Source organism: Arvicanthis niloticus, chromosome 3 (genome assembly GCF_011762505.2).
Source record: "Arvicanthis niloticus isolate mArvNil1 chromosome 3, mArvNil1.pat.X, whole genome shotgun sequence".
NCBI classification, from domain to species: Eukaryota; Metazoa; Chordata; class Mammalia; order Rodentia; family Muridae; genus Arvicanthis; species Arvicanthis niloticus.
In genome coordinates, this window is record NC_047660.1 from 116,636,994 (window position 1) to 116,649,949 (window position 12,956).

The 12,956-nt window shown below is 37.8% G+C and overlaps 1 protein-coding gene across 1 annotated transcript in view; it reads right to left on the minus strand.

Moving 5' to 3' along the window:
* Unc80 (unc-80 subunit of NALCN channel complex) overlaps window positions 1-12,956 on the minus strand; it is a 185,177-nt gene that overhangs the window by 135,836 nt on the left and 36,385 nt on the right. Inside the window, exons 14-16 of the mRNA XM_076932055.1 lie at window positions 8,830-8,976; window positions 4,453-4,600; window positions 2,274-2,422 (exon numbers count right to left, since the gene is read on the minus strand). Coding sequence (XP_076788170.1) covers window positions 2,274-2,422; window positions 4,453-4,600; window positions 8,830-8,976 — 444 coding nt within the window. The remainder of the gene's footprint in view (window positions 1-2,273; window positions 2,423-4,452; window positions 4,601-8,829; window positions 8,977-12,956) is intronic.

Consider the following 12,956-nt stretch of genomic DNA (forward strand, 5'->3'; position numbering starts at 1 on the left):
AGATAAGAAGAGGTTTGGAGTCAGGAAAAGGTAGCTTCCTGATTAGTTTTCTTAAGGAAAGAAGTTAATTGCTTGGGTTTTGGTGAGCATTGAAGTCATGAAAGATGGTGTTTCTTCTTCAATACAGGGAAAAAAGACTAGTACAGTTTCAAGTTCATAGAGTCAGTGATACTATCAGTAAGACATCAGTCTACACTCTTAAACAGTTGATTTTCTTGTAACTGTGACTTCTGAAGAGAACTTTTTTTTTTTTTTTTTTTTTTGGCCTGGAAAAAAATGGTAGCCAGAATTTTGTTTATGACAAAGACTTCATCCTCAGATCAGCTTCTCTAAATGGCTGGATTATTATGATAAAATGTTAAGTAATTCATTTAGATGTTTCTATCAAAGCCTGGCTGCTCAAGGGATAATGGATTTTCCATGGCATATTTAGTAAATGATCCATATTCTGTAGCCAAGTTGAGTATGAATGTGAACATGAACCTAAGACTATGCAGAGGGACTCTCATGCTAGTATATTTGTGACATTTAAAATTTTATGCATACTTTTTTATTGAGATACTAAGATTTGCTTTCAGCTCTTATATACCTGCAGTTTTTCTTTATGTTATGTTTTCTTTTCTTTTTTTTTTTTTTTTTTTTTTGGTGTGGTAAAAAACAAAATTCAGAAACCTAAAAGAAATTACCTTGATACCTTTGTTTTTCAAACATCAAGAACCATGGGACAATCATACCCATGATTTTCAGGAAGGCAGAGGGGAGGACCCTTGAAGATAACAGAGTGATAACAACCATTTCAGCCTGTGGGAAACAGAGTTCTGGGACTTTTGCTCTGCTCTTCATATGCTCATCCACAGAAGAGAAAGCCAACTGAAAGCAAAGTTTCTGTTCTCACCAGGACATGCACAGGCTTACACCTCAGCAGAAGAGCACTATGGGAAATAATAGCTACCAATGGACAGCTAGAACCATCTTCTTCTTTGACTCTAGTTATTCTGATGAGTTAGAAGTTCAAAAGTAAGCTTATGGATAATTAAAGAATTTAATAGTTCCTCTATGTATGAAGTTGTATGTAAAGGTTTGTAAGAAGTCACATGTATTATAATCAACTTTAAAAATCACTTCTAGCCAGGACCAAAACAAATGCATGAGTAGTGTCTGTGTTACACTCAAGGTCCAAGAACATTGCTCAATTGCCTTTGACCATTAGTAGAAGTAAATTTTGTTTGATTTGTGAAAATTATGTTTATCTGAAATGAACCACTTTACAGTTTAGAATAATATAAAATAGTGTCCTCCATGTAGTAAAACAGCAGATAACTCCATATGTATAAATGGGCTCATTCTGCATAGAAATCATAGTAACGAACAGACATAGGACACATGATCTTTTGGTTCCCAAAGAGACCTGAATTCACCCATCTGTGTCAAATTTGTCATCTATAGTCTACACTGCGTATCTCAAGACATCCTCTTCTCCTTGGTTGTACTTTGGCATTTCATAACCTAGATTTCTTCCCACACTACTTGCAACTTTATTTGATTAATTAGCACATGATTTTACGAAAGACAAAAAAAGATTATAATGTTCAATAAATTTCAGTAGCATATTTGCATCAATTCTTAGAAGCAAATAAGGTTTCAAATAATGCTTAGAGTTCCATTCTTTTTTATTTTATGAACCAATTAGCTGTGTTTTAGCACCTTTTTTTGAAAGGCTCAAAATACCTTTCACCAGTCTCTACAAAGCCTGTGAGGAAGAGGAGGAGGAGGAGGAAGAGGAGGAAGAGGAGAAAGAGGAGGAGGAAGAGAAAGAGGAGGAGGAGGAGGAAGAGGAGGAAGAGGAGAAAGAGGAGGAGGAAGAGAAAGAGGAGGAGGAGGAGGAAGAGGAGGAAGAGGAGAAAGAGGAGGAGGAAGAGAAAGAGGAGGAGGAGGAGGAGGAGGAAGAGGAAGAAGAGGAAGAAGGGGAAGAAGAAGAGGAGGAGGAGGAGGAAGAGGAGGAAGAGGAAGAAGAGGAAGAAGGGGAAGAAGGGGAAGAAGAAGAGGAGGAGGAGGGGGAGGAGGAAGAGGAGGAGAAGGAGGAGGAGAAAGTTAAGTTAATCTATAGGTAGGATGGGGGATTATGGCTCCACGGTGAGCTAGGGGTGACACTGGTGGCAGGGAAAGGATATTGTAACTTTAAGACTTCAGCTTTTCTTCTTCCAGGCCACAGTCTGAAATATCCTCTCAGACACAAGCCTGAGTGCTTCTGTGGGGAAGGGGAATATTCTCACCAGATTCTCAGGGCTGTGAAGCTCATGTGTGGTTGAGGCACAGCGTGTGATGAGAGACTTGAACATGGCACCGACGATAATGCCTTCCACATTTTGGGCCGTGGATTTGTTGTCCACTGTGGTGAAGTTATTTCCAAACCCAGCTTTGTCTGGAATGCAAAGACATGAGTTAGAGGCCAGAAGCTACACAGCTGAAAGATGTAAGGAAGCAAGTGTCTGGCACCTAGGACATCGTGAAGGTCTGCTCAGAAGTATAGACACAGGCGATTAAAGATAGCTGCAGTGTAGAAGTCCCTGTGCAGACAATAAGAGCAATCCATCTACTTCAATCTTTGTTCTGACATGGCCTTTGCAGAGGAATATTTCGGTTAATTAATCTTAGAAAGGAAAAGGGGTTTATTAAATAAGGAAGGGAGGAAGGAAGGGAGGGAGGGAGGGAGGGAGGGAGAGAGAGAGAGAGAGAGAGAGAGAGAGAGAGAGAGAGAGAGATCTCAACTCATTGGTTTCTCTATTGATAAAAAATAATGTGTCCCGAGCTTCTTTGGTGAGGAACTCTGGCTTTGTAGCAGAAACTATCCAGTACATTAGAAGGGACATGTGATTGGCCAACCACATAAGATGTGCAGTAAGGGAATAGTGGTGGGGCCCTTTCAGAAAGATTCCAGTAGGCCTCAAGGAAACCGAGTCCTGATAACATTTGTTCCCAGAAGCTCTGGGCACATATGGAGAGGAAGCACTGCCAGTCACCTTCAAAGCAATTTCCTTGAACACACAGAATGGAAAATGCTGGAGACTGATGGCTGTGAACCACTATGATATTTTATAGCCTCCCCCCACCCACATATCCACAGGTCTTCAGTGGACACATGTATATCCTATGGCTTTGCAAGAGGAATCTTTATGACCTGTGAGCTACCTGTGGACTGTAGGAAGAACATGTACAGCTCCCAGATTGATGGCTAAGTGTTGTCTGTCTGATTTACTGACTCAGGTTACATGTCACGATTCCAAGAGGAACAGATCATGCTCGACTAGACCTTTCACTATCTATGTCAATTGATAAGAACTTATCTCCAGATTTCCAATACTGGAAGCAATATTGCAGTCTATGCTTAGAAATCTTAGAAATAGATTTAAGAGAAAGAGAGAGAGGAAGAGGAAGGGATGGAGAGACAGAGAAAGGAAGAGCAAGATGGGAAGAGAATGAGAGAAGAGACATATTTTAGTATTTAATCTGGATTTTCTTTAACAGATCTTAACAATAATCCACACTTCATTGTTTTCAAATTTACCAAGTGGTTAGTGTAAACTGGTTCCGATAGGATATGTTATTCCAGGGATTCTTCAAGGAAGCAATATTTTCTCTTACTGTGATAACCAGATAATAAAGAATATGAAGCAAGCAAGGAACAACTGTTTCTAAACACAGATTCTTTTTTTTTTTTTTTACTATAAATTAGTCAACTTCATTCATGTGGTCTTAAGAGCCTTAAATTTATAGTAAGAAGTGGCCACTTTCAAAGCTTGATTCAAAGTATGCACTGAAACAATGTGGCTTCCAGTTCCTTACTGCATCGGCATTTAGAAGGTCCCAAAGGTCTGCATTTTGTACAAATGTGACTGGCACTTTCTAGTTTCATCCTGTAGCTTAGGCATGAATACTTTTTTAAAGCCATGGAACTATAAACAAATTACTGGTCTGAATCTTTGCCTAATTTAAATAAACTAAATCTCTAGGTATGTGTGTCAATTATGTCACTAAAATGTTTATGCTAATTACATTTTCTTTCCTAGTTTATTATGTAAAAATTGCCAAACACTACAAGTGCCATATTACAGGGACTCATATCATACTTATTGAGCTGGTAAATATATTTCCTAGTCTTTTGATTTCTGTCTCCATTGTCATATACAGAAGGTCAGGGGGGAGACAGAACTGCCAAAGCCCTGTTCAGTGAGGTCCATTACCTTTTGAGAACATCATGTGTCATAAGGTAATCTGCAAACATCTCTTGGTTTTATTCCTCAAGACACATAGTCCTATATATATACAGCTACACACGTGTACAGGTGTCTCTTTCTTCTTGAAGTTCTAGCCCCAGATGTCGAGTATGCCAGGGAAACTACCTGCTTCACCACACAGTGGCTGCCCCTCCAACTCAGGGGTAGCTTTACTTACTGTCAGTGACCGGCTCCATACAAAATCCTAGCAAAGCATGCAAGAAGTCCACTACATTATTGAGAGAGTCCTTGTTCACATAGTCCCTCATGGTTTGTCGGAACTGTATCTTATCTAGTTTGTACAGTTTAGTGAGGCAGTTCTGGGCCTGCAATGAAGGGAGAAGAGTGAAAAAGTCACAAGCACCAGTTTAAGCTCCAGACACTGTTAATCTGAGATTAAAGACCCAGGAGGCAGACTCCCCCCCACTCCCTCTTATTGCTGCGGGATCCTCCCCATGCTAGGCGGCCCTGTTGTTTGAATAAGAAGTGGGCAGAAACCAACTGGGCCATCTGAAGGAGCTTGTATTTAGAAAGACCACTCCTGGGGGCACAGGGGTGGGGGTGGGGGACTCAAAGTTAGGGTTTAGTGCTGATCCCAGAAAACTCAGTCTTTTCACCAAGGTCAAGATTTCATGATATGATGAAAGTAACTCAAGAAGTAAAATTGAAGTAGGTCAAAGAATCCATGGTCCACTCTTAAGAAAATTCAAAGGCTTTGTGCAAGTGGAAGAAGCATGTCCCTCTCACATCTGGGCACTTTGAAGCTAGAGAGGTGCAGGCAAGAGAGTAATGAGTGTAAATCCAGTGGATGTTTACACTGTTTTGATTAATTAATTATTAATTAATTTTTGAGGTAGAATCTCAAGTAATGTAGTCTGGTCTTGGACTGCTTATATAGCTGAGGATGACCTTGAACTTCTAATCCTCCTGTCTCTGTCTCCTGGATGCTAGGATTACAGATGTGCACATCTGTAATCACACCTTGCTAATGTGCTACTGTGTATTATACTCCTGGCTTTATGGATGCTAGGCACTCACTCTACCAACTGAGTTACAGCCTCTGAGGTACAATGACCTCGTATATGATCAAGAAGGAAAAGGTTCTTGGAACATATAAGAGGCATAAAATATTATATTCATTTATTATTTGTTATTATTTGAATATAAAAGAAAGTATGGCATTTAAATAAAATTTGGTCTCATGACACAATCCTTCTGTTCAAAATAACAGTAAATTTCCTATTAGATAGTAAGTAGTTTTTTTCACCTTGCAAAATAAGGGGGAATAATTCCCACCATCAGAAGCAACAAAGTGGCAATCACTGACAGAAATTTTAGACAGGATCCTCTCATGGGAACACTAGGAGGCTGCTAGCCTTCTCCTACTATTAAAGGATAAACCACATTTGAGTGATGCTTTGCTGTGAAACACACATTTCGTACATGAAAAGGCACACTTCTTAGTATTACTTGCTGATTGCCCTTTTCTTACACCTGAAAAAACAGGCAGAAAGAAATCAAGGGTTTTTGCCAAGCTGATACTGTAAGTTTTGTCGTACTGTCAATACCAGAAGCCAGGGGCTTACCTACTAAGGTATAATTAGTTCTCCTGTGTTATAGTCTCATAACACTTTAGGCACTGATGATCTTGAGGAACTGTGCTTAGATACCATCTACTCCTAACAAGGAGACGAGATGCCCAATACTAGAGACCAACTGGTATCCTGAAAAAGGCTATGTGAACAAAAGAGACAGGAGAAAGGGCCCAAGGATGGGATGGAATGGGTTAATGGCAGAGGTGACTGGGCTGAGGGAAATGGCTAAAGGACCAAAAGAGGAAATACAAATGGGGGACACCAGTGTGAGGATGGAAAACTTTGTAGTCTGGTGTAGGCATTGAAGCCACAGCTGGGAGACTTTCTCTGAAAATTGAAATCTATTCAGGAGGTTTAACTAGTAATCCAGAAAGAAAAAAAAAACTTAAATTGTATTACTATTTGATGTGGTCATGACCCAGGGAAGGTACTTGGATATTTAAAAAAACAAGCAAACAAACAAAAAAAACCCTAAATAATATAAAAGGATGGAACTTGGAATTCACCATGTAAGGTTTGTGTGTGTGTGTGTGTGTATGTGTGTGTGTGTGTGTGTGTGTGATCTTGCTGTAATCTCTCTATCTGTGTCATGGGGAGATGGTTTTACATGCTACTTTTACTTATGTCTTTGAAAAATTGACATCAGAAATTTGTAGTTAAGAGAACTTTTTAGTTACCATATCTCAAACGAGGTCACCCCTCCCCTACTTTATAAAATAGATTCTGCTTTCTGGTGATGTTTACAAAGCACATAATTACAATGTGGTCTGCTCTGATTTAACTATCATTCCACACGTGATTTGTAAAGATCTTTATTGTAATATTTGTAAGGAGAAGAAAACCTAGACCTATGAAGTACAAATTACTTCGGGCTCTTTATAAAGCATACTGTAGAGTTATAGTTTCATATCTCTGCTTTGGAGGCTGCAAGGCTGTCTACAATTCTGATAAGAGTTCAATGGGAAATTTAATCAAGTTTAAGATTTTTTCAAACTTTTAAAGTGCTTATTCTGAGTAAACATCCTAATTTTTCAAAATATACAGAACATATTAATTTCTTTTCAATAATTTGGAACACCTAGTAAATCACTACTAATAATATTCTAATAGTAATAATAGTAAATCACTACTATTAATAATCTAAGAAGTATTAAGGGATTACATGTTAGAGCCCTTAGACACTCTTTATATTTTTAAGAACTAAAAACATATTAATTAACTAATTTCTTTTCAATAATTTGAGGCTGTTAGCAAATTATTAAAATTAAGAATTATTATGGGATTTTGTGTTAGAACTACTAGACACTCAGGGAATATAACTACAATAATATTCACTTTTAAAAAACCACACACACAAAACCAGATTGGTCTAAAGGTGAGACATATTCTTAACTTTAACTTTTCAAGTAAGAGTGTACTGGAAAATTTCATGATGTAGAAACCCAGAAGTATGCAGTTCTTAATCTAGATATTTTCCTGGGGAAGCTTCTCAATCTTGGGCACGTAATCTCTATAATGAGTACAGAAACATTTTAGATGATCAGAAAGCAATTGTCCAAGATATCAGATTGAAAATGTAAGCAAAAAACTGGCTGACCAGTCTCACAGAAACATGAAATGTTTTTGGCCATGCAATAACACCAACTTCTCCTCTGACCCAATTGATTCTGCTTTCCATAAATTCAGAAAAACAGAACACAGTCCTCAAAGTCAATTTACAGCTCTAGAAAGATGCTTCTTTTTATATTTTAATCTGAAGCCCATGAAATAAGTCTTCTGTATGAGTCATAGTGTGTTTTTGCTAGCCTTGGAAGTTTTCATTTATCTTGTAACAAAACTAAAAATGTGTATGTATGTATAAGGATTGATATGATGGGAGCTTTTAATGCCTTATTATTGTTTATTAATTTTTTAAAAAAATTGGTCTCAAAAATCTAGATCTTGGTCAAAATGTCTGAGTTGGGGAATTTAAAAGTTAAGCACTGTTAGTATACCTCCTATATTCATATAAACAAAATACTATAACATAATTGAATATAAAAGAAAGGTAAATGGATAAATTCATGGGTGGTAGATGATACATTAAGCAAGAAGTCTAGCATGCTAATACTGTATGAACATTTCATGACAAAACCTGCACCAGAGAAAATCGGCTGGCATCTGATTTTGACATGATCCTCAAACTCTGCCAAGGTGTACCAAGGAAATTTGGGCCCAAATTTGCATCAAAAATTTAAAAGACTATTTTCTTATTATTTCAATTCCAATTTAGAATTGAGGTAAGTATCCCAGACCAGGATTGTTAGAGGTGGGTTGTTGCTCAAGTCAGAAGGAAAGGAAACAGTGGACAGATGCAATTGAAAGCAAGCTGCAACAAACCACTTTCTGTTACTCAATACAGTGGCAAGCCCATGTGCAGAGTTTCAGGTTTCATACAGCTCAAAGGAACATGATCTCAAACACACAGAAGTTGAGGGTCATTCTCAAGCAAAGCAGCCAGATGCCTGGCTACTTTTACAGTCCTGCTTTTGTCCCAATAAGGGCCACTTTCCATTTTGAAGTAAGAACAACAATGGCTTTGACCTGTTCCTCTAATATAAATTTTTTTCTATGTTACCCAGCTGATCACAGGAGCATCTGCACAGGTCATCAGATGCTTACTAAATATATTCATCTGTGCAAAGTTCTTTGAAACTTCTATTTAGATGTTCTGATTCTGCACCCTTTCCCCAAATGGTCTGCAAGAGGCAGGAGCCAGACCAGTTTTTCTAAGCCTCAATTTTAGATGTCTTGAGGGAATCCTCTTGCCCAAAGACAGTATTAATCACCTACTAAATACACTATTTTCAGGAAACATTGACCCTCATTGTCAAAGGACTTGTTCCTCATTTAGAAAGAGGAACAAGAGAGGGAAAGAGAGAGATAAAAAGAGAAAATGGAATCTACTTTAATTCTCTTACATTCTCTCGGAATACCTGATGTCTCAGACGATCTCCAGAGAGCCCCCGATGTCCTTCTCCGCAACCATAGGCACATCCCAGTGACTTGACTATTTTAATGAGCATAGTGAGAGCAAGCCTATGGTTGCTTACAGGGATATTGTCATCCTAGTAACAAAGATTGAGAAAGAAAAACAAGCCTGTTGACTTTGCCACCTAGCTCGTTTTGCTATTCCATTTTATAAAACTAGTATGTGTTATAGCAATTTAGAAAATGAAATTGTGAAGCGCTCAACAAACTTTTCTAAAACTTAAAAATGGACTAACAAAGAAACTGTATTCTGATTGTCTTTTGATGATACAAGATTTGAATATGTTTACTAAAAGACACACTTTCATATCCTTGACAGACGATCAGAAAAACAACCTAGAGAGAGGCAGTGGGATGACCAACAGTGAACACAAGTAGATTTTCTTAGAACTACCTTTATCAAGTATCAGGTATCAGGGGATTCTGATAACACCCCAGGCAAGATTATTACTAGCTCTCTGGACCTGATCTAAGTCTGGAACTTGGGAATCATTTTTTTTTTTCAAAGAATTATTTATTTATTTTAAGTATAGGAGTACATTGTAGTTGTCTTCAGACACACCAGAAGAGGGCAGGCATCAGATCTCATTACAAATGGTTGTGAGCCACCATGTGGATGCTGGGAGTTGAACTCAGGCCCTCTAGAAGAGCAGTCAGTGCTCTTAACCACTGAGCCATCTCTCCAGCCTCATGAAACTTGGGAATCTTATGGTAATAAGATTGAAATTTTTGAGAAAAATCTCTTGATTATACTTCCATCATGTTGTAATATATGTAATCAGCATAAACAAAGTAGAATGTATAGAACTTAACATTCAGCTTGACTCTCCTCTTTGCTCACTAGGAAGCCCTCCAGAGATGAATTATGAAATTTGTTATCTTTTGTCCCTTTTGCTTTTTTGTGAGCGGAAAACAGGGATTTCCCCCAAAAGGAACTTCAATTCTTTCTGTAGACAAACAAGTCTTACTGAGGAATGATGTGAGCCCACAGTGGGAGGGCTGGTATCTTTGCATAGCTAAAGTTTCCATGCTCCTCCAGCCTACCATTCAGCCATTAGCATATGCATCACAGAGCCAGAATTCTAGCTCATGGTCCCTAGTTGCTCTTGGTGGTACAAGGCAGCTGCACAAATTAATTAGTCTCTTTGCGGTTGCCTTTTCTGCCTGTAAAGTGAGGGTACTGATAACAACCCTCCCTATCTCATAGGTTTTCCATACAGACTAAATGAAATAACGGAAAGGAATTACTTGAAATCATGAGGGATGTTTTTCCACTAGTCACACTGTCAGGTTGACAAATGTAGAAAGAATATTGTAATGTGGGCAGGGTGTGAAAAGACTAGTGGCTTCTAAAGACGTTACCATGCACCTTAACATGGTATGCTGGAGTTTCTCCTTCACATTGTCTACGCTTTTTCTGATCTGTAAGTTCTGGTAGCAGATGGGTATGGGGCTCAGAGAGCTGCATTTTAGGAATGAAACCTTTGTTCTCTGAGCTGATAGCAATGGTGGTGGTTAACCTGACTCAACTGAAGGCCACCCTAGGGTGTAAAACTGTCTCCATTAACCCTCAACACCGTTGTTTACCTGAAGGCACTCTTTCTCCAGTGGCTAGTCAGGGCACAAAGAAGTAAGGGGATTGAAAGTCACTTTGCATCCCCTAGTGACAGCTTTGAAGAATCATCCTGAATCCAAAGAACATTCTGTAATTATGTATTTGCTAAGGGAAAAAAATGATTTCTAGTTTGGATCCAAATTGCAGCTTCAATAAATAATAGCTAAGTAAATCTTAGGGAAGCTATTAATACTTAAACTCTGTGCTCTTTAGAAAACAGAATGATGGCAATACTGGTCTCAGAGATATTGTGTGAGGTAGGTCACAACATATGATGTCCACAGTAAGAGAAAACCAAAGAATTATCTTTATGCAGATGGTACTGCTGTCCTCAGAGCCACTTATGCAGATTAGGATCTTGGATAGTGGCTTAGTAAAGACAGGTTAGATTCTGTCCTCATCAGACTCCTTTGTTGACTGCCTTCAGGTAACTCAGGAACACTGCAGCTTTACGCAGTAGTACCTTGGAAAATGTTACTCTGGCAAGGGTTCTTTGGGAGGCTGATTGATACATGTTTCAAAATTATCATATGCTCTTTAAAACCTTTACTAGTTCTGAAAACTTTTTCTACACATCCATCCAGGCTTTGTTTCTTTAGGTCTTTGGATGTCCTTTCACCAGAAATGTGAAGAAATCTGTACCAGACTATAAGCAGAAATCAGTTATTAAGTGATACTTTAAGGCCTTATTATAGGCTAGTGGCCAATAAAGAAATGGAAATTAGCATTTCTTTTCTCTCTTGATTTCCTGTGCTTCTGGTATTACCAGATTGCCAAAAGCAGTTACACTTTGTTCCACTGAAAATAGCAGATGGTCTTAAGGTACAATAGACTTTTGTAGATCATAAAGTCTAATTGCAGTTTGATAAGTAACTGCATAGTATTTATATCTTGGTATCTTTTTTTGGAGATCATAAAATCTGACATTAAAATATTCTACAAGTGGTAATTTTGGTGAAAATTCAATTTATAATAGCAAGCTATAAATTTAATGTACTAATTATTACATTACAGTAATAATTACAATAATTAATTTATACAATTAATATAGATAGGATATATTTAAGATAATATCTAGATATGATACAAGACTAAGACAATTCTAAATAAAAGAGTAAAAATCCAATAATGTTATAATAGATTTGTGGATGAGAGTTCACAAATATTGGGAAGATATAAGCAAACTGTGAGATGAAGCAATGGAAGATTAACAGAAAAAACATGCACCTGTGCACTAGAAGTAGGAAAGAAAGTCTAAGAAAGTAGAATACCATTCATTTATATATTAAAAATAATACCTTATGCAGAAAAGCATAGTTATATAAATCCATAGTTTATATAACAGATTATAGAACTGTTTACAGTGCAATTGTTTACTTATAAACTCAATATGATATGCAGATTGTAACCTGTTAAAGACTTCTCTGGTTTATTTCAACTGATGAACTTCAATTCACAGCTGAAACTGCCAATTGAAATCAGTGTAAGTTATATGAATTCGAACTGTGATAATTTGTATCTAAATAAAATTAAATAAATAAATTCTTGATAAATCCACAGATCATAAGGCATGATGATAAACTGCAAGAATGAAATTCAGGAACATCCAATAATAATAAGAAAGCCTCAAGGACAGGACACACTGATAAAGGAATGACCTGAGGCCAGATAGCTGTTTCTGTACCAAACCTGTGTCAAAATAACACTGCAAAAAGTCAGACAGCTAGACATCCGTATCTCTCAAATTCAAACACCAAAACTGTAACTCTCCATCTGCTGGTATTTGGAGACTGGACTTGAGAGGTAATTTAAATTAAATGAGATTTGACACTGGTGTCCAGAGCCAGTGGAACTAAGTTCATGGAGAAACTAGGTCTCTTAGTATTTCTTTTTACTTTCACAGAGGTGGTCACGTGAGCTCATAGTGATGGCAGTCACCTTCTAGACAAGAGAAGAAAGAGGCTGCAGGGAACTCCTATGGGCACTGGAACCTTGAACTTTCCAGTTCTGTAAATAAAAGACATGTCTGTTGATCAGTCTATATGTTCTGTAATAAAATCTGAGCACACTGTCAGTACAGTATTAGGCTAGCTCCACAAAGTACAAGAAAGGCTATCCTGTGTGGCAGACTGTGAATAATGATAACATAGTAGGTTTGAGATGTTATCCTTGAGAAATAAAATCCTCTGAAAACAAACAACCAACAAAACCAATCTACCAAAGAACCACAGCAACAAAACCAACAACCCACAACAACAATAAAATAAAACAGTCCTAGCATTGCAGGAGTGACGACAACTTTTGGATTTAGAACCAGGCACACAATGAGAAACCCAAGAGAACATGATCATGTGCCTGGATCATGAGCCTCCTAGCATCCAGAGCGGGAGGAAGTACACATCTTCTCTTTGCTTCTTGCTACATAAGAGCTATTTCCTTTCT